This window comes from Scyliorhinus torazame, chromosome 17, assembly GCF_047496885.1.
Source record: "Scyliorhinus torazame isolate Kashiwa2021f chromosome 17, sScyTor2.1, whole genome shotgun sequence".
Lineage (NCBI taxonomy): Eukaryota > Metazoa > Chordata > Chondrichthyes > Carcharhiniformes > Scyliorhinidae > Scyliorhinus > Scyliorhinus torazame.
The window spans coordinates 89,603,690-89,625,316 of record NC_092723.1 but is presented as its reverse complement, the minus strand read 5'-3'; the positions used below and the strand labels follow the sequence as shown (position 1 = coordinate 89,625,316).

The following is a 21,627-nucleotide window of genomic DNA, read 5'->3' as shown; positions in this document are numbered from 1 at the left end:
CAAGCGAGAGAGAGAGCACAAGCGAGAGAGAGAGCACATGCGAGAGAGCACAAGCGAGAGAGAGCACAAGCGAGACAGTGCGCATAAGCGAGAGAGAGAACCGAAGAGAAAGAGAACTCAAGCGAGAGAGAACACAAGCGAGAGAGAACAAGCGAGAGAGAGAGCACAAGCGTGAGAGAACAGAATCGAGAGAGCACCAGCGAGACAGAACACAATCGAGAGAGAAAAGGAACACAAGCGAGTGACAGAGAACACAAGCGAGAGAAAGAATACAAGCGAGAGTGATAACACAAACAAGCGAAAACAAGCATGAGAGGACAAAAAAGAAAGACAACTCAAGCGAGAGAACACAAGTAAGAGAGAACAGACAGAGACGTTTTCCCTCGGGTGGAACAAACCATTACAAGGGAACATAAATTTAAGAGAGAGCATGAGAGAGAGAGAGAGGGAGAGATAACAAGCGAGAGAGAGCACAAGCGAGAGCGACAGATACAGAGAGCACAAGTGAGAGGGAGAGCACAAGCAAGAGAGCACAAGTGAGAGAGCACAAGCGTGAGAGAGAGCACAAGCAAGAGCGAACACGAACGAGAGATAGAGAGAAAGAGCACAAGCGAGAGGGAGAGCACAAGCGAGAGAGAGAGCACAAGCGTGAGAGAGAGCACAAGCGAGAGAGAACACAAGCAAAAGAGAGAGCACGAGCGAGAGAGAGAACAAACGAGAGAGAGCACAAACAAGAGGGATTGAGAGCACAATTGAGAGGGAGTGCACAAGCAAGAGAGCACATGCGTGAGAGAGCACAAGCGAGAGAGAGACCACAAGCGAGAGAGAGAGAGAGGACAAGCGAGAGAGAGAGCACAAGCGAGAGAGAGAGCACATGCGAGAGAGCACAAGCGAGAGAGAGCACAAGCGAGACAGTGCGCATAAGCGAGAGAGAGAACCGAAGAGAAAGAGAACTCAAGCGAGAGAGAACACAAGCGAGAGAGAACAAGCGTGAGAGAGAGCACAAGCGTGAGAGAGAGCACAAGCGTGAGAGCACAAGCAAGAGCAAACACAAGCGAGAGAGAGAGCACAAGCATGAGAGAGAGCACAAGCGAGAGAGCACGAGCGAGAGAGAACAAATGAGAGAGCACAAACAAGAGGGACTGAGAGAGAGCACAATTGAGAGGGAGAGCACAAGCAAGAGAGCACATGCATGAGAGAGCACAAGCGAGAGAGAGAGCACAAGCAAGAGAGAGCACGAGAGAGAGAGAGAGAAACAAACAGGGAGAGCACATGCGAGAGAGAGCACAAGCGAGAGGGACAGAGAGAGCACAAATGAGAGGGAGAGCACAAGCAAGAGAGCACAAGATAAAGAGCAAGAGCAGAAGCATGAGAGAGAGCACAAGCGAGAGAGAGCACAAACGAGAGAGACTACAAGCAAGAGAGAGAGCACAAGCGAGAGAGAGAGCACAAGCGAGAGAAAGAGCACAAGCGAGAGAGAACAGAATCGAGAGAGAGAGCACAAGCGAGACAGAACACAATCGAGAGAGAAAAGGAACACAAGCGAGTGACAGAGAACACAAGCGAGAGAGAAAGAATACAAGCGAGAGTGATAACACAAACAAGCGAAAACAAGCATGAGAGAGGACAAAAAAGAAAGACAACTCAAGCGAGAGAACACAAGTAAGAGAGAACAGACAGAGACGTTTTCCCTCGGGTGGAACAAACCATTACAAGGGAACATAAATTTAAGAGAGAGCATGAGAGAGAGAGAGAGAGAAAGGGAGAGATAACAAGCGAGAGAGAGCACAAGCGAGAGCGACAGATACAGAGAGCACAAGTGAGAGGGAGACACAAGCAAGAGAGCACAAGTGAGAGAGCACAAGCGTGAGAGAGAGCACAAGCAAGAGCGAACACGAACGAGAGATAGAGAGAAAGAGCACAAGCGAGAGGGAGAGCACAAGCGAGAGAGAGAGGACAAGCGTGAGAGAGAGCACAAGCAAGAGCGAACACAAGCGATAAAGAGAAAGAGCACAAGCGAGAGGGAGAGCACAAGCGAGAGAGAGAGAGCACAACTGTGAGAGAACACAAGCAAAAGAGAGAGCACGAGCGGGAGAGAGAGAACAAACGAGAGAGAGCACAAGCGAGAGAGAGAGAGGGAGAGCAAAAGCGAGAGAGAGCACATGCGAGAGAGCACAAGCGACAGAACGAGCACAAGTGTGAGAGAGAGCACAAGCGAGGGAGAGAGCACAGGCGAGAGAGGGAGCACAAGCGAGAGACAGAGTACGAGCGAGAGAGTGAAAGAACAAACGAGAAAGAGGACAAACAAGAGGCACTGAGAGCACAATTGAGAGGGAGAGCACAAGCAACAGAGCACAGGCGTGAGAGAGCACAAGCGAGAGGGAGAGCACAAGCGAGAGAGAGAGCACAAGCGAGAGAGAGCACAAGCGAGAGAGAGAGCACAAGCGAGAGAGCGAGAGCACAAGCGAGAGAGAGCACAAGAGCAAGAGAGAGCACAAGCGAGAGACAGAGCAGAAGCGAGAGACAGAGCACAAACGAGAGAGAGAGCACAAGCGAGAGAGCAGAAGCGAGAGAGAGCACAGCGAGAGAGAGAAAAAGAGCACAAGCGAGAGAGAACATGAGAGCACAATCGAGAGGAGCACAAGCAAGAGAGAGAGAGAGCAACAGTGAGAGTGAGAGCACAAGACAGAGACAGAAAGAGAACAAGCAAGAGAGAGAGAACAAGCGAGAGAGTGAGAACAAGCGAGAGAGAGAACACAGGCGAGAGTGAGAGCACAAGCGAGAGCGAGAGAGCACAAGGTAGAGTACAAGCGAGAGAGAGAGAGCACAAACGAGAGAACACAAGCGAGACAGAGAGAGCACAGCAAGAGACAAAAAGAGCACAAGCGAGAGCAACCAAGAAAAAGAGCACAAGCGAGAGAGAACATGAGAGAGAGAGCACAATCGAGAGGAGAGCACAAGCAAGAGAGGGAGAGAGCACAAGTGAGAGGGAGAGCACAAGCGATAGAGAACAAGTGAGAGACAGAAAGAGAACAAGCAAGAGAGAGAGAACAAGCGAGAGAGTGAGAACAAGCGAGAGAGAGAGAACACAAGCGAGAGTGAGAGCACAAGCGAGAGAGAGAGAGCACAAGCAAGAGGGAGCACAAGCGAGAGAGAGAGAGCACAAGCGAGAGAGAGAGAGCACATGCGAGAGCACAAGCGAGAGAGAGCACAAACGAGAGAGCACAAGCGAGAGAGAGCACAAGCGGGAGAGAGCACACAAGCGAGAGACAGAGCCAAGAGAAAGAGAACTCAAGTGAGTGAGAACACAAGCGAGAGAGAGAGAGAGAGAAAGAGCACAAGCAAGAGAGCGCAAGCGAGAGAGAGAGCACAAGCGTGAGAGAGAGCACAAGCGTGACAGAGAGCACAAGCGTGACAGAGAGCACAAGCGAGATGAAGAGAGAGAAAAAGAGCACAAGCGAGAGAGAGAGAGAGAGAACAAGCGAGAGGGAGCACAAGCAAGAGGGACAGAGAGAGAGAGCACAATTGAGAGGGAGAGCACAAGCAAGACAGCACAAGCAAGAGAGAGGGCACATGCGTGATTGAGAGCACAAGCGAGAGAGAGAGAGAGCAGAAGCAAGAGAGAGAGCACAAGCAAGAGAGAGCACAAGCAAAAGAGAGAGCACAAGCAAGAGAGGGAGCACATGCGAGAGAGAAAGCACAAGCAAGAGAGAGAGCACAAGCGAGAGAGAGCACATAAGCGAGAGAACCGAAGAGAAAGAGAACTCAAGCGAGAGAGAACACAAACAAGAGAGAACAGAAGCGAGAGAGAACCAAAGCGAGAGAGAACACAAGTATGAGATAGAGAGAAAGAGCACAGGCGAGAGGGAGAGAGAAAGAGCACAAGTGAGAGGGAGAGCACAAGCAAGAGCACAAGCAAGAGAGAGAGCACAAGCGTGAGAGCACAAGCAAGAGCAAACACGAGCGAGAGGGAGAGCACAAGCTAGAGGGAGAGCGAGAGGGAGAGCACAAGCGAGAGAGAGAGCACAAGCATGAAAGAGAGCACAAGCGAGAAAGAACACAAGCGAGAGAGCACGAGCAAGAGAGAACAAATGAGAGCACAAACAAGAGGGACTGAGAGAGAGCACAATTGAGAGGGAGAGCACAAGCAAGAGAGCACATGCATGAGAGAGCACAAGCGAGAGAGAGAGCACAAGCAAGAGAGAGCACGAGAGAGAGAGAGAGAAACAAACAGGGAGAGCACATGCGAGAGAGAGCACAAGCGAGAGAGAGAGCACATGCGAGAGAGCACAAGCGAGAGAGCGAGCACAAGCGAGCGAGCGAGCACAAGCGAGAGAGAGAGCACAAGCGCGAGAGAGAGCACATGCGAGAGAGCGTGCACAAGCAAGAGAGCGAGAGCCCAAGCGAGAGAGAGAGCACAAGCGAGAGAGAGAGCCCAAGCGATAGAGAGCACAAGCAAGAGAACACAAGCGAGAAAGAACACAAGTGAGAGAGAACACAAGTGAGCGAGAGAGCACAAGCGAGGGAGCACAAGCAAGCGAGAGAGAGAGCACAAGCGAGAGAGAGAAAAAAAGAGCACAAGCGAGAGAGAACATGAGAGGGAGAGCACAATCGAGAGGGAGAGCACAAGCGAGAGAGAAAGCACAAGCGAGAGAGCACAAGCGTGAGAGAGAGCACATGCGAGAGAAAGAGCACATGCGAGAGAGATAATACAAACAAGAGAAAACAAGCGAGAGAGCACACAAAAGAGAACACAAGCGACAGAGAGCATAAGCGAGAGAGAGAGCACAAGTGAGTGAGAGCAGAAGCGAGAGACAGAGAATACATGTGAGATACAGAGAACACAAGCGAGAGTGAGAGCTCAAGCGAGACAGAGAGCACAAACGAGATAGAGCACAAGCGAGAGAGAACACAAGCGAGAGAGAGCACATGCGAGAGAGCACAAGTGAGAGAGTGAGAGCACAAGCAAGTGAGAGAGCACAAGCAAGAGAGAGCACCAGCGAGAGAAAGCGCACAAGCGAGAGAGAGAGCCCAAGAGAAAGAGAACTCAAGCGAGAGAGAACATAAGCGAGAGAGAAAACAAGCGACAGAGAACACAAGCGTGAGAAAGAAAGAGCACAAGTGAGAGGAAGAGCACAAGCAAGAGAGCACAAGCAAGAGAGAGAGCACAAGCGTGAGAGTGAGCACAAGCGAGAGTGAGCACAAGCGAGAGAGAGAATAAACTTGAGTGAGCACAAGCGAGAGGGACAGAGAGAGAGAGCACAAGCGAGAGAGAGAGCACAAGCGAGAGAGAGAGAGCACAAGCGAGAGAGAGAGAGCACAAGTGAGAGAGAGAGTGCACAAGCGAGAGAGTGCGCATAAGCGAGAAAGAGAGAAATAAACAGAAAGAGAACTCAAGCGAGAGAGAACACAAGCGAGAGCGAACAGAAACGAGAAAGAACACAAGCGAAAGAGAACACAGGTGAGAGAGAACGCAAGCATGAGATAGAGAAAAAGAGCACAAGTGAGAGGGAGAGAGAGAGAGCACAAGCGAGAGAGAGAGCACAAGCGTGAGAGAGAGCACAAGCAAGAGCGAACACGAGCGAGAGATAGAGAGAAAGAGCACAAGCGAGAGGGAGAGCACAAGCGTGAGAGAGAGAGCACATGCGAGAGAGAACACAAGCAAAAGAGCACAAGCGTGAGAGAGAGCACAAGCAAGAGCGAACACGAGCGAGAGATAGAGAGAAAGAGCACAAGCGAGAGGGAGAGCACAAGCGTGAGAGAGAGAGCACATGCGAGAGAGAACACAAGCAAAAGAGAGAGCACGAGCGAGAGAAAGAGAACAAATGAGAGAGAGCACAAACAAGAGGGACTGAGAGCACAATTGGGAGGGAGAGCACAAGCAAGAGAGCACAAGCGTGAGAGAGCACAAGCGAGAGAGAGAGAGAACAAGCAAGAGAGAGCACAAGCGAGAGAGAGAGGGAGAGCACAAGCGAGAGAGAGCATAAGCGAGAGAGAGAGAGCACAAGCGAGAGAGAGAGCACAAGCGTGAGAGAGAGCACAAGCAAGAGCGAACACGAGCGAGAGATAGAGAGAAAGAGCACAAGCGAGAGGGAGAGCACAAGCGTGAGAGAGAGAGCACATGCGAGAGAGAACACAAGCAAAAGAGAGAGCACGAGCGAGAGAAAGAGAACAAATGAGAGAGAGCACAAACAAGAGGGACTGAGAGCACAATTGAGAGGGCGAGCACAAGCAAGAGAGCACATGCGTGAGAGCACCAGCGAGGGAGAGAGAGCACAAGCGAGAGACAGAGCACAAGCAAGAGAGAGCCCAAGCGAGAGAGAGAGCACAAGCAAGAGCACAAGCGAGAGAGAGAGAGCACAAGCGACAGAGAGCACAAGCGCCATAGAGCACAAGCGAGAGAGAGCACAAGCAAGAGAGAGCACAAGCGAGAGAGAGAGAGCACATGCGAGAGAGCACAAGCGAAAGAACGAGCACAAGCGAGGGAGAGAGCACATGCGAGAGAGGGAGCACAAACGAGAGAGAGCACAAGCGAGAGAGAGAGAGCACATGCGAGAGAGCACAAGCGAGAGAGAGCACAAACAAGAAGGACTGAGAGCACAATTGAGAGGGAGAGCACAAGCAAGAGAGCACAGCGTGAGAGAGCACAAGCGAGAGGGAGAGCACAAGCGAGAGAGAGCACAAGCGAGAGAGAGCACAAGCGAGAGAGAGCACATGCGAGAGAGCACAAGCGAGAGAGCGAGCAAAAACGCGAGAGAGAGAGTACAAGCGAGAGAACACAAGCGAGACAGAGAGACCACAGCGATAGAGAGTAAAAGAGCACAAACGAGAGAGAGAGAGAAAAAGAGCACAAGCGAGAAAGAACATGAGAGAGAGAGCACAATCAAGAGGAGAGCACAAGCAAGAGAGAGAAAGAGCATAAGTGAGATTGAGAGCACAACTGAGAGGGAGCACACGCGAGAGAGAGCACAAGCGAGAGAGAGAGAGAACACAAGCGAGAGAACACAAGCGAGAGGAGAGCATAAGCAAGAGAGAGAGACAAGCGAGTGACAGAGAACACAAGCGAGTGACAGAGAATACAAGCGAGAGAGAACACAAGCGAGAGAGAAAGAATACAAGCGAGAGTGATAACACAAACCATAAGACCATAAGACATAGGAGCGGAAGTAAGACCATTCGGCCCATCGAGTCCACTCCGTCATTCAATCATGGCTGATTTCAAGAGGCTGATTTCAAACAAGAGAAAACAAGCGAGCGAGAGGACACAAAAGAAAGAGAACTCAAGTGAGAGAACACAAGCAAGAGAGAACAGTCAGAGACTTTTTCCTCCGGTGGAACAAACCATTACAAGGGAACATAAATTTAAGAGAGAGCATGAGAGAGAGAGAGAGGGAGAGATAACAAGCAAGAGAGAGCACAAGCGAGAGAGACAGAGACAGAGAGCACATGCGTGAGAGAGAGCACATGCGAGAGCACAAGCGAGAGAGAAAACAAGCGAGGGAGAACACAAGCGAGAGGGAACACAAGCAAGAGTGAGAGAGAAAGAGTACAAGCGAGAGGGAGAGCACAAGCAAGAGAGCACAAGCGCTAGAGAGAGAGAGAACAAGCGAGAGAGAGCACGAGCAAGAGGAACAGAGAAAGAGAGCACAATTGAGAGAGAGAGCACAATCAAGAGAGCACAAGCAAGAGAGAGGGCACATGCGTGAGAGAGAGCACAAGCGAGAGAGAGCACAAGCGAGAGAGAGAGCACAAGCGAGAGAGAGAGCACAAGCGAGCGAGAGAGCACAAGCGAGAGTGAGAGCACAAGCGAGAGTGAGAGCACAAGCAAGAGTGAGAGCACAAGCGAGAGAGAGAGCAGAAGCAAGAGAGAGAGCACAAGCAAGAGAGAGTACAAGCGAGAGAGCGCAAGCGAGAGACAGACCACAAGCCAGAGAGGAAACCTAAGCGAGAGAGAACACAAGCAGAAAGAAAAGAAGCGAGAGAGAACACAAGCAAGAGAGAGAGAACAGAAGCGAGGGAGAGAGAGAACACAGGCGAGAGAGACAGAACACAAGCAAAGGAGAGACAGAGAACACAAGCGAGAGAGAATAGAAGCGAGCGAGAGAGAACAGAAGAGAAAGAGAACTCAAGCACGAGAGAACACAAGCGAGAGATAGAGAGAAAGAGGACAAGCAAGAGTGCGCAAGTGAGAGAGAGCACAAGCGTGAGAGAGAGCACAAGCGTGAGAGAGAGCACAAGCGAGATGAAGAGAGAGAAAAAGAGCACAAGCGAGAGAGAGAGAGCACAAGCAAGAGAGAGAGAGCACAAGCGAGAGAGCACAAGCGAGAGTGAGCACAAGCAAACGAGAGAACACAAGCGAGAAAGAACACAAGCGAGAGGGAGCACAAGCGAGAGAGAACACAAGCGAGAGGGAACACAAGCGAGAGGGAGCACAAGCGAGAGAGCACAAGCAAGAGAGAGAGCACAAGCGAGAGAGCACAAGCAAAAAAGAGAGCACAAGCAAAAGAGAGCACAAGCAAGAGAGTGCACAAGCGAGAGGCAGAACACAAGCCAGAGAGGGAACACAAGCGAGAAAGAACACAAGCAGAGAGAACACAAGCGAGAGAGAACACAAGCGAGAGAGAACACAAACGAGAGAGAGAACAGAAGTGAGGGAGAGAGAATAAACAAGCAACAGAGAGAGAGACAACACAAGCGAGAGAAGGAGAGCAGAAGCAAGAGAGGTAGAGCAAAAGTGAGAGAGAGAAAGAGCACAAGCCAGAGGGAGAGCACAAGCAAGAGAGCACAAGCGAGAGAGCAGAAGCGTGAGAGAGAGCAGAAGCGTGACAGAGCGACAAGCGAGAGAGAGACAAGCGAGAGTGAGAGAGAGCACAAGCAAGAGAGAGCACAAGCAAGAGAGAACACAAGCGAGAGAGAACACAAGCGAGAGAGAACACAAGCGAGAGAGAGAAAGAGCACAAGCGAGAGAGGACACAAGCGAGAGAGGGAGCACAAGCGAGAGAGAACACAAGCGAGAGAGAACACAAGCGAGAGAGAGAAAGAGCACAAGCGACAGGGGGAGCACAAGCAAGAGAGGACAAGCGAGAGAGAGAGCCGTAGTGTGAGAGAGAGCACAATGGAGAGAGAGCACAAGCGAGAGAGAGCACAAGCTAGCGAGAGCAAAAGCGAGAGAGCTCAAAAGCGAGAGAGAGGGCACAACCGAGAGTAAGAGCACAAGCTAGAGAGCACAAGCGACAGAGGGAGCACAAGCGAGAGAGCACAAGAGAAAGAGAACACAAACGAGAGAGAACACAAGCGAGAGAAAACACAAGTGAGAGAGAGAGGAAGAGCACAAGCGAGGCAGAGCACAAGCGAGAGAGAGAGCACAAGCGAGAGAGAGAAAGAGCACAAGCAAGAGAGAGAAAGAGAGCACCAGCGATAGAGAGAGCATTAGAGAGAGAGAGAGATGGAGGGAGAGAAAAAGTGAGAGAGAGCACAAGCGAGAGTGATAGAGAGGGCACAATCGAGAGGGAGAGCGCAAACGAGAGTGAGAGCACAAGTGAGAGTGAGAGCACAAGCGAGAGAGAGAGCACAAGCAAAAGAGAGAGCACAAGCGAGAGAGAGAGCACAGTTCAACCCCGGCTCACCCCAGTCCAACGCCGGCATCTCCACATAATGGCTACCATCGAGAGAGAGATCACAAGCGAGAGAGAGAGCACAAGCGAGAGAGCAGAAGTGAGAGAGTACAAGCGAGAGAGATGCACAAGTGAGAGACAACAAACAAACCAGAGAGGGAACACAAGCGAGAGAGAACACAAGCGAGAGAGAACACAAGCGAGAGAGAGAGCACAAGCGAGGGAGAGAGAGAACACAAGCAAGAGAGAACACAAGGGAAAGAGAACTCAAGCGAGAGAGAGCACAAGCGAGAGGAGAGCACATGCAGGAGAGAGAGAGAGCACAAGTGAGAGCGAGAGCACAAGCGAGAGAGCACAAGCAAGGGAGAGGGCTTAAGCGTGAGAGAGAGCACAAGCGAGAGAGCGAGCATAAGTGAGAGAGAGAGCACAAGCGAGAGAGAACACAAGGGAAAGAGAACTCAAGCGAGAGAGAGCACAAGCGAGAGGAGTGCACATGCGAGAGAGAGAGCACAAGCGAGAGAGAGAGCAGAAGTGAGAGAGTACAAGCGAGAGAGATGCACAAGTGAGAGACAACAAACAAGCCAGAGAGGGAACACAAGCGAGAGAGAGAACACAAGCGAGGGAGAGAGAGAACACAAGCAAGAGAGAACACAAGGGAAAGAGAACTCAAGCGAGAGAGAACTCAAGCGAGAGAGAGCACAAGCGAGAGGAGAGCACATGCAGGAGAGAGAGAGAGCACAAGTGAGAGCGAGAGAACAAGCGAGAGAGCACAACGGAGAGGGCTTAAGCGTGAGAGAGAGCACAAGCGAGAGAGCGAGCATAAGTGAGAGAGAGAGCACAAGCGAGAGAGAACACAAGGGAAAGAGAACTCAAGCGAGAGAGAGCACAAGCGAGAGGAGAGCACATGCGAGAGAGAGCACAAGCGAGAGAGAGAGCACAAGCGAGAGAGCACAAGCAAGGGAGAGGGCTCAAGCGTGAGAGAGAGCACAAGCGAGAGAGACCACAAGCGAGAGAGAGCACAATCGAGAGAGAGCACAAGCGAGAGAGAGAGCACAAGTAAGAGAGAGAGCACAAGCGAGAGAGCACAAGCAAGGGAGTGGGCTCAAGTGTGAGAGAGAGCACAAGCGTGAGAGAGCACAAGCGAGAGAGCAAAAGCAAGAGAGCACAAGCAAGAGAGCACAAGCAAGTGAGCGAGGGAGAGCACAAGTGAGAGAGAGCACAAGCGAGAGAGAGCACAAGCGAGAGAGAGCACAAGCGAGAGAGAGCACAAGCGAGAGAGAGAGCACAAGTGAGAGAGCGAGCACAAGTGAGAGAGCGAGCACAAGCGAGAGAGAGCACAAGTGAGAGCACAAGTGAGAGAGAGAACACAAGCGAGACAGACCACAAGCGAGAGAGCACAAGCGAGAGAGAGAGCACAAGCGAGAGAGAGAGAGCACAAGTGTGAGAGAGCAGAAACGTGAGAGAGAGCACAAGTGAGAGAGAGCACAAGCAAGAGAGAGCACAAGCGAGTGAGCAAGAGAGAGCACAAGCGAGAGAGAGCACAAGCGAGAGAGAGAGCTCAAGCGAGAGAGCGAGCACAAGTGAGAGAGAGACCACAAGCGAGAGAGAGCACAATCGAGAGAGAGCACAAGCGAGAGAGAGAGCACAAGTAAGAGAGAGAGCACAAGCGAGAGAGCACAAGCAAGGGAGTGGGCTCAAGTGTGAGAGAGAGCACAAGCGTGAGAGAGCACAAGCGAGAGAGCAAAAGCAAGAGAGCACAAGCAAGAGAGCACAAGCAAGAGAGCACAAGCAAGTGAGCGAGGGAGAGCACAAGTGAGAGAGAGCACAAGCGAGAGAGAGCACAAGCGAGAGAGAGAGCACAAGTGAGAGAGCGAGCACAAGCGAGAGAGAGCACAAGTGAGAGCACAAGTGAGAGAGAGAACACAAGCGAGACAGACCACAAGCGAGAGAGCACAAGCGAGAGAGAGAGCACAAGCGAGAGAGAGAGAGCACAAGTGTGAGAGAGCAGAAACGTGAGAGAGAGCACAAGTGAGAGAGAGCACAAGCAAGAGAGAGCACAAGCGAGTGAGCAAGAGAGAGCACAAGCGAGAGAGAGCACAAGTGAGAGCACAAGCGAGAGAGAGAGCTCAAGCGAGAGAGCGAGCACAAGTGAGAGAGAGAGCACAAGCGAGAGAGAGCACAAGTGAGAGAGCACAAGTGAGAGAGAGAACACAAGCGAGACAGAGCACAAGCGAGAGAGAGCACAAGCGAGAGAGAGAGCACAAGTGTGAGAGAGCAGAAACGTGAGAGAGAGCACAAGTGAGAGAGAGCACAAGCAAGAGAGAGCACAAGCGAGTGAGCAAGAGAGAGCACAAGCGAGAGAGAGCACAAGCGAGAGAGAGAGCTCAAGCGAGAGAGCGAGCACAAGTGAGAGAGAGAGCACAAGCGAGAGAGCACAAGTGAGAGAGCACAATACTTGCTTTTCCTATTTTTTGAAACCAATTACTTATTCAGCCTATGTTCTTTCCCAAGTTCTTCTGGCTTTTCATGTCTCACACAGAACTACATCATCCGAAACCATCAGGTAACACAAACAGACAGCTCTATTATAGCATCTGCCCAGCCTCACAACCCTCTGCAATGTCTGCATTCCTCCAATTCTGGTCACTTATCACCCCCAATTTCCTTTGCCTTCCGTTGTCTTGGTCCCAAGCCCTGAAATTCCCTCTCTCCTCTTTTAAGGCACTCCTTAAAACTTATGACTTTGATGAATGTTTGGACATCTCTAATATTTCCTTTGGGCAGCACGGTGGCACAGTGGTTAGCACTGCTGCATCACAGCTCCAGGGACCCAGGTTCAATTCCAGCCGTGGGTGACTCTCCGGTGGAGTTTGCAATTTCTCCCCATGTCTGCGTGGGTTTCTTCCGGGTGCTCCAGTTTCCTCCCACAGTCTAAAGATGTGCAGGTTAGGTCGATTGGCCGTGATCAATTGGCCCTTGGTGTCCAAAAAGGTTAGGTGGTGTTACTGGGTTACGGGGATAGGATGGAGGCATGGGCTGAAGTAGGGAGCTCTTTCCAAGGGACGTTGCAGACTCGATGGGCTGAATAGCCTTCTTCTGCACTGTAAATTCTATAATTCTATGATCAATTGTTTGGTTTGATTACATATCTGTGAATCGCCTTGGGATAGTAAAGGCAAGATATAAATACATGAAATAATTGAACAATGTAACATTGTCAAGCAGAATTTTCGAGATCTAACTGATGCTGACTGCCCCTCAAACTTGTTCTACAGGCATTGTCTGTTTATTATAGAATGGTTGCAGCACAGAAGAGACCACTTAGCCTGTCGAGCCCATGTCTGCACTCTGCAACAGCAATTTAGTTAGTTCCACTCTCCACCTTTCCCGATACCCTGACAAATTTTCCCCATAGCCCAGCCATTTATTTTCTCTTCAAGTGTCTATCCACGGCACGGTGGCGCAGTGATTAGCACTGCTGCCTCACGGCGCTGAGAAATCCGGGTTCGATCCCGGCCCTGGATCACTATTCATGTGGAGTTTGCACTTTCTCCCCGTGTCTGCGTGGGTCTCACCCCCACAACCCAAAAAGGTGTGCAGGGTAGGTGAATTGGCCATGCTAAATTGCCCCTTAATTAGAAAAAAAAAGAATTGGATACTCTAAATTTATTTTTTTAAAGTCTCGATCCATTTCCCTTTTGAAGGCCACAATTTAAATCTACTTCGAACACACTCTCAAGGCATTGCATTCCAAATCATAACCATTTTCTGTGTGAGCAAGATTTTCCTCTAGCTGCGTTTAGTTCTTTTGCCAATCACCTTAAATCTATATCCTCTGGTTCTCAACCCTTCTGCCAATAGGATCGTTTTTTCTCTATCTACTCTGTCTGGACCCCTCATGGTTCTAACCTCCATTAAATCTCCTCTCAACCTTCCTTTCTCCAAGGATCACCAGCCCAGCTTCTTCAATCAATCCTTGCAACTGAAGAATAATTCTTGTAAATCCGTTCTGCACCTTTGCCAAAGTCTTCACATCTTTCCTGAAGTGCCATGCCCAGAATTGGACACAATAATTCAGTTGTGACCAACTCACTCTAAGGTTCACTGTAATCTCCTTGCTTTTGTACTCCAGGCTAAGAATAACTACCATTATTTTGTGCTACAGTCAAATTTGATAATTCAAATTATGTTGTATTTGTTAGCTTCCATGACTGCTAAATTTCAATAACACTCAATGAAACTTTAATGAAGAGAGACAAGGAGCAGTAAACTTCCTCCTTCGCCTCCTAGGATAAGCACCACCTGACACAGAAATTTAAGTTTAAATTCCTTTCATTTATTTCAGGACCCAACATGTAGAAACTATTGTGAGGGGCATTTAAAAACCCAATATGGAGTTGAATGTGGGTCTGTTGATGACATCAAAAGATTATTCAGCATGTTCAGGCACATCTTTCTTTTCTGAATTTTGCAAAACAGCATGGACCGTAAAATAGTTTGGAAATGTTTATTATAAAATTATATAAGAAGAGACAAAGAGTACAGTGAAAAAAAGATGCCTGGTGCATAACATAATTGAAAATCAGGCTTAATATAGACGGTTCAGAGGGGAAGTGAAAAAAACAAAGAGAAGCAAAGAGTATAAGAAACTGGTAGCTAACATAGACAGGAATCCAAAAGTCTTCTATGGGCATATTAATAGTAAATGGTTGTTAAAAATAGTAGGGTTGATTAGGAACTAAAAAGGGGATTTACACATGGAGGCAAGTGGCATTGCTGAGGTACTAAGTTAGTACTTTGCACCCATCTTCACCAAGGGAGAAGATGCTGCCTAAAAAAGCCAAAAAAGGAAGTAACTGACATACAGAATAGGCTAAAAATTGATAAAAAGGAGGTATTGGATAGGTTGGGTGTACTTTTTACAAGTCACCAGGACCAAATGAGATGCGTTGAAGAGACATTGGCCATAATTTTCCAATCCTCCTTGGAAACATGGGTGGTGGCAAAGAACGGGAGAATTGTACATGTTACACCCTTGTTCAAAATAGGGTTCAAGGATAATCGTTGCAACTACAGTGTGGTGGAGCCACAAATCATGCAGGATAAAATTAATCGGCACTTGGGCAAATGCGGATTAAATAAGGAAAGACAACTTGGATTTGTGAAGGGGAAACTGTTTTTCTAACTATTTTTGGTATGGTGCCAGCGGGATTTGATGGGGGTAATGTGGTGTAAATGGACTTCCAAAAGTAATTCAATAAATGACGCATAACATAACTTTGCTGGCAAGCATGTTAATGACCTAAACCTGGGTGTCCAAAGAATAATTTCAAAATTTGTACATCACACACAACTTGGAAGCATTGTGAGGAGGATGGTGTTCAACTTTAAAACAACAGAATGAATGGATAAGTGGCAAATGAATTTTGCAGAGAAGCATAAAGTGATTAACGTCAGTAGAATGAACAAGAGGCAATATAAAATGAAGGATACAATTTCAGCAGGGGAGCAGGAGCGGAGGAACTTGGCGGTATATGTGCACAGATCACAGAAGGAAGCAGAAAAGGACGAGAAAGCTGTTAATAGAAACACATGGGATCTTGTGATTTATAAATAGGGGCATTGAGCACTAAAGCAAGGAAGTTATGATAAACATGTACAGAACACTGGTTCAGCTTCAATTGGAGTGCTGTGTCCAATTTGGAGCACCACACATTCGGAAGATGTGAAGACATTAGAAAAAATTCAGGTAACATTCAGATAAGATGGAAAAATTGGGGTTTCATTCAAAATAATTTAGGATCTGGACAGACTGGATAGGGAGAAAATGTTTTCGTTGTCGGAGCAAAAGACACAGATTTAAGGCAAGTAACAAAGAAGCAACAGCGACATGAGGATATTAAAATAAACGGGCTAACTCTCGCTGAGTTAGGATCTGGAAAACACTACCTGGGTGCATGATCAAGATAGATTCAATTGAGGTTTTCAAAAGAGAAACAGATATTTATAAGGAGGAGGAATAGGCAGGGCGACAGGGAAAAGAGATAAGGTGAGTTGTTCTGACTGAGAGCCAGCATGGAATGCCTCCATCTGTGCTGTAAGCATTCTACGATTCTATGATAATCTTAAACTATCTGTGCAGTGAAGATTCTCCTCACTCCACCCAATGTTTCTTAGAAAGTTTGGTCTTGAGGTTACATGTTAACAGGGCAACAATTTATCTGCGAGCACTGAGCAATATGCGAGGCAGCATATATTCTGTTCCTCTGCATTCCACCTGATAGTTAATTTTCGAACATTGTTTAAAATAAACCTTGTCTGTCATTCAAGTGTAAGCAAGACCGAATGCATAGCATTCTACGTGCATAGTTCTGCAGCAATGCCTTTGTATTGTTCTCTTTGAGAACAAGTTAAACTGGAATGACCAAAGTCAGTGGCTGTCTCTCACCAATGCAGATAATTGATTGAGTAGCTCCAGTGATCCTCAATGTGCCAGCAGAAAGATGAGAAGCACATCCCTACGTAGAGCCAGGGTAATTTCATCCCACAGATGTCAGCACTAACGTGTGTAAGAACAGAAGGTTCCAGCACAGGCATATTGTTTAAATTCCATCCTGAATCAAAGTACTCCTGCAAGAAAAAGACATAAAAATGCACTGCAGTGATAACATTTGACTCCAAATACCACATTAGAAAGACTCAGATTTAAAAACTGCAACAATCTCTCCGACAGAATGTATCGTATCGCCACTATTTATTAGCTTGAAATGTCAATTCAATCTCTTCAATATCGGACTAAATTATTTCACCTCCACGGCTTACCTGAAAGGATCAATCATTCTGAATTTGGGCAGCACGGGAGCACAGTGGTTAACACTCTGGCTTCACAGCGCCAGGGTCCCAGGTGCGATTCCCGGCTTGGGTCACTGTCTGTGCGGAGTCTGCAAGTTCTTCCTGTGTCTGCGTGGGTTTCCTCCGGGTGCTCCGGTTTCCTCCCACAGTCCAAAGACGTGCAGGTTAGGTGGATTGGACATGCTAAATTGCCCTTAGTGTCCAAAAAGTTTAGGAGGGGTTATTGGGTTACGGGGATAGGATGGACGTGAGGGCTTAAGCGGGTCGGTCAGACTCGATGGGCCGAATGGCCTCCTTCTGCGCTGTATGTTCCATGTACCTGTGCTCTCTTATGACTCCAAACAGTACTCAGGGTTAAACTTTCAAGGAAGAAGGTACACAACTTTCTGAACTCAATTCTTTGGCATCAGAGATTAGCCTCATGAACCTTCTCTGCACTAATTCCAGGCTTGAACACAACATACATTTCATCATCAGAACTGAGCCTGTATAACGTGGGACTGATCCAAAGACAAAATGGGGGGCAGTGGACCTGTGAGGTTTGGAAGGCAGAGAGCGAAGTTGTTCTCATACTTCTCACATGTGCACAGGATCGACTTTTCTGTGATAGATAAGGCACTGCTAGCGGGGGTGGCCTAGTCGGAGTCCTCGGCGATTGTGGTTTCTGACCATGTGCCGCAATGGGTGGATTTTCAGATGTTTCAGGGGGAGGCCCAACGGCCACAGTGGAGGTTAGATGTTGGCGGGTGAGAGCTGCCATTTGAGGTTATGAGGAGTTGAATGACATGCGGGAGGTCAAGGCTGCCATGCTGTGGGAGGCCGTAAGACGGTAGTCAGGGGTGAATGTATTTTGATCCGGACGCATAGGGACATGGTGGAATGAGAGGAGAGGGCAAGGCTAGTAGAGGAGATTCTGAGGGTGGATTGGAGATCTTGGGAGCACCAGAGAAGGGTTGTTGAAGGAGAGGCAGAGGTTCCAGATGGAGTTTGGGTTAATGTCCACAGAACACAATCTCAGACTAAAGGGACGATCCTTTAAAATAGAGATGAGAAGGCAGCTTGGCGGCGCAGTGGTTAGCACTCCTGCTTCACTCCTGGGGCAGCATGGTAGCCTTGTGGATAGCACAATTGCTTCACAGCTCCAGGGTCCCAGGTTCGATTCCAGCTTGGGTCACTGTCTGTGCGGAGTCTGCACATCCTCCCTGTGTGAGCGTGGGTTTCCTCCGGGTGCTCCGGTTTCCTCCCACAGTCCAAAGATGTGCCGGTTAGGTGGATTGGCCATGATAAATTGCCCTTAGTGTCCAAAATTGCCCTTAGTGTTGGGTGGGGTTACTCGGTTATGGGGATAGGGTGGCGGTGTTGACCTTGGGTAGGGTGCTCTTTCCAAGAGCCGGTGCAGACTCGATGGGCTGAATGGCCTCCTTCTGCACTGTAAATTCTATGATCTATGAATCACGACATCGAAGTCCCAGATTCAATCCCGGCTCTGGGTCACTGTCCATGTGGAGTTTGCACATTCTTCCCTTGTTTGCGTGGATTTCACCCCTACAACCCAAAGATGTGCAGGGTAGGTGGATTGGCCACGCTAAATTGCCCCTTAATTGGAAAAAATGAATTGGGCACTCTAAAAATTAAATAAAAAGTGAATAAACAGAGATGAGGAGGAATTTCTTCAGCCAAAGGGTGGTGAATCTGTGGAACTCTTTGCCACAGAAGGCTGTGGAGGCCAAATCACTGAGTGTCTTTAAGACAGAGATAGATAGATTCTTGATTAATAAGGGGATCAGGGGTTATGGGGAGAATGGGGTTGAGAAAAATATCAGCCATGATTGAATGGCGGAGCAGATTCGATGGGCCAAATGGCCTAATTCATAGATTCATAGAATTTACAGTGCAGAAGGAGGCCATTCGGCCCATCGAGTCTGCACCGGCTCTTGGAGAAGAGCACCCTACCCAAGGTCAACACTTCCACACCCTATCCCCATAACCCAGCAACCCCACCCAACACTAAGGGCAATTTTGGACATTAAGGGCAATTTATCATGGCCAATCCACCTAACCTGCACATCTTTGGACTGTGGGAGGAAACCGGAGCACCCGGAGGAAACCCACGCACACACGGGGAGGACGTGCAGACTCCACACAGACAGTGGCCCAAGCCGGAATCGAACCTGGGACCCTGGAGCTGTGAAGCAATTGTGCTATCCACTATGCTACCGTGCTGCCCGATAATTCTGCTCCTATGTCTTATGGAAGGCGGTAGGGCAGTTGTGGAGGGCCAGAGGGGCAGTGTATCAGTACGAGGAGAAGGCGTGGAGAATGCTGGCCCAAAGCTGAGGAAGCAGGCAGATAGATTGTTAGGGTGAGGAACGAGAGGGATAGAATGGTAACAGACCCAGAGAGGTGAATGAGGTATTTGAGGCCTTGTCCAGGTGGCTGTATGAATCGGAGCCCCCAGCTGGGGTTGGGAGTTGTTGGTGGGGTGGGGTTGAGGCAGTTCCTGGACGGGTTGGAAGACGAGAGGGTGCAGTGACTGGTGGCCCTGATCGGGCTGAGAGAGGGGATTTACTGTGTGGGTGCGATGCAGGCAGGGAAGGCACCCGAGGCCGAACGGGTTTCCAGTAGAGATTTATAAGTAATTCAGTGCGGACCTGGGGCCACTGATAATGAGGGTGTACAATGAGGCGAGGGATAGGTGGGAGCTCCCCCCCAACCCCCACATTGTCGCAGGTTTCTATCTCCCTGATTTTGAAAAAAGATAAGGACCCGAAGCAGTGTGGGTCACACCGCTCGATATCGTTGCCTGATGTGGATGCAAAGGTGTTGGCGAAGGCACTGGTGTCGCGAATAGAGGACTGTGTGCCGGGGAGGACCAGACTGGATTTGTGAAAGGGAGGCAGTTGCCGTTCTCCTCGTGTCTGCGTGGGCTTCTTCCGGGTGCTCCGGTTTCCTCCCACAATCCAAAGACATGCAGATTAGGTGGATTGGCCATAATAAATTGCCCTTAGTGACCAAAAAGGTTAGGAGGGATTGTTGGGTTACGGGGATAGGATGGAAGTGAAGGCTTAAGTGGGTCGGTGCAGACTCAATGGGCCGAATGGCCTCCTTCTGCACTGTATGTTCTATGTTGGCGAACGTGCACAAACTGCTCATTGTTATTATAATGCCCTCGGAGGGGCAGGAGGTAGATGTAATAGTGGCAATGTATGCGGAGAAGGCATTTGATCGGGTGGAGTGGGCGTATTTGTTGGAGGGGTTGGATCGGTTCAGGTTTGGCCAGGTGTTCATGGACTGGGTTCGGCTGTTTATAGGGTGTCGTTGGCTAGCGTTCGAACGAGCCGGACAAGTTCTGGGGACGAGGCAGCGGTGCCCACTCTCCCCATTGAACAAAAGAACAAAGAACAAAGAAATGTACAGCACAGGAACAGGCCCGTCGGCCCTCCAAGCCCTTGCCGACCATACTGCCCGACTAAACTACAATCTTCTACACTTCCTGGGTCCGTATCCTTCTATTCCCATCCTATTCATATATTTGTCAAGATGCCCCTTAAATGTCCCTATCGTCCCTGCCTCCACTACCTCCTCCGGTAGTGAGTTCCAGGCACCCACTACCCTCTGCGTAAAAAACTTGCCTCGTACATCTACTCTAAACTTTGCCCCTCTCACCTTAAACCTATGCCCCCTAGTAATTGACCCCTCTACCCTGGGGAAAAGCCTCTGACTATCCACTCTGTCTATGCCCCTCATAATTTTGTATACCTCTATCAGGTCGCCCCTCAACCTCCTTCGTTCCAGTGAGAACAAACCGAGTTTATTCAATCGCTCCTCATAGCTTATGCCCTCCATACCAGGCAACATTCTGGTAAATCTCTTCTGCACCCTCTCTAAAGCCTCCACATCCTTCTGGTAGTGTGGCGACCAGAATTGAACACTATACTCCAAGTGTGGCCTAACTAAGGTTCTAAGGAAGTTGCTTTTCGCCTTGGCGAATGCACCGTTGGCAATGGCTCTTAGGGCGTTGAGAGGTTGGAAAGGGATTGAGCAGGCAGGTGCTGAGCACAGAGTTTTGCTATATATGGACGATCTGTTGCTATACATCTCGAACCCGCTGGGCAACATTGAGAGGATTATGGAGATCTTTAGGGAATTTGGCTGGTTTTCGGGGTACAAATTGAACATGGGGAAGAGCGAGGTGTTCCCGATCAATGCCAGAGGAGGTTAGAAGAGTTGCTGTTCCGGATGGCGAGGGCGAATCTTTGGTATCCGGGAATACAGGGAGCAAGGAATTGGGCCCAGTTACACAAAGTGAACTTGGCACAACTGCTGGAAGGAATGAAGGCGGATTTGAAGAGGTGTGATTTGTTGCTCCTGTCACTGGCTAGGCGTGTGCAGACGGCTAAAATGATGGTGTTGCCCGGTTCTTGTTCGTGTTCTGGAACCTCCCCATCTTTGTTCCCAAGTCCTTTTTCAGGAAGGTGAATGGGATAATTTGGGGGTTTGTGTGGTATTATGGGCCAGGGTTCAGAAAACTCCAAAGTACATCATGGAGTTCACCTGACCTACAACTGTTTATTGATTTTGGTTACAAAGAAATAGAACATAGAAAAATACAGCACAGAACAGGCCCTTCGGCCACGATGTTGTGCCGAACCTTTGTCCGAGATTAAGAACAAATTAATCTACACCCCATCATTCTACCGTAATCCATGTACCAATCCAATAGCCGCTTGAAGGTCCCTAATGTTTCCGACTCAACTACTTCCACATGCAGTGCATTCCATGCCCCCACTACTCTCTGGGTAAAGAACCTACCTCTGACATCCCCCCTATATCTTCCACCATTCACCTTAAATTTATGTCCCCTTGTAATGGTTTGTTCCACCCGGGGAAAAAGTCTCTGACTGTCTACTCTATCTATTCCCCTGATCATCTTATAAACCTCTATCAAGTCGCCCCTCATCCTTCGCCTTTCTAATGAGAAAAGGCCTAGCACCCTCAACCTTTCCTCGTAAGACCTACTCTCCATTCCAGGCAACATCCTGGTAAATCTACTTTGCACCTTCTCCAAAGCTTCCACATCCTTCCTAAAATAAGGCGACCCAGAACTGCACACAGTACTCCAAATGTGGCCTTACCAAGGCTTTGTACAGCTGCATCATCA

General features: G+C 49.1%; 1 protein-coding gene across 4 annotated transcripts in view; it reads right to left on the bottom strand.

The window, feature by feature from the left end:
- Positions 1 to 21,627, bottom strand: part of kdm5ba (lysine demethylase 5Ba) — a 676,108-nt gene that overhangs the window by 383,326 nt on the left and 271,155 nt on the right. For all 4 annotated transcript variants that reach the window (XR_011935801.1, XM_072480724.1, XM_072480725.1 and 1 more), the window contains exon 11: positions 16,063 to 16,244. Coding sequence is in view for 3 of the 4 variants with exons in the window: in XM_072480724.1 (XP_072336825.1) it covers positions 16,063 to 16,244 (182 nt within the window). In the remaining variant the exon portion in view is untranslated. The remainder of the gene's footprint in view (positions 1 to 16,062; positions 16,245 to 21,627) is intronic.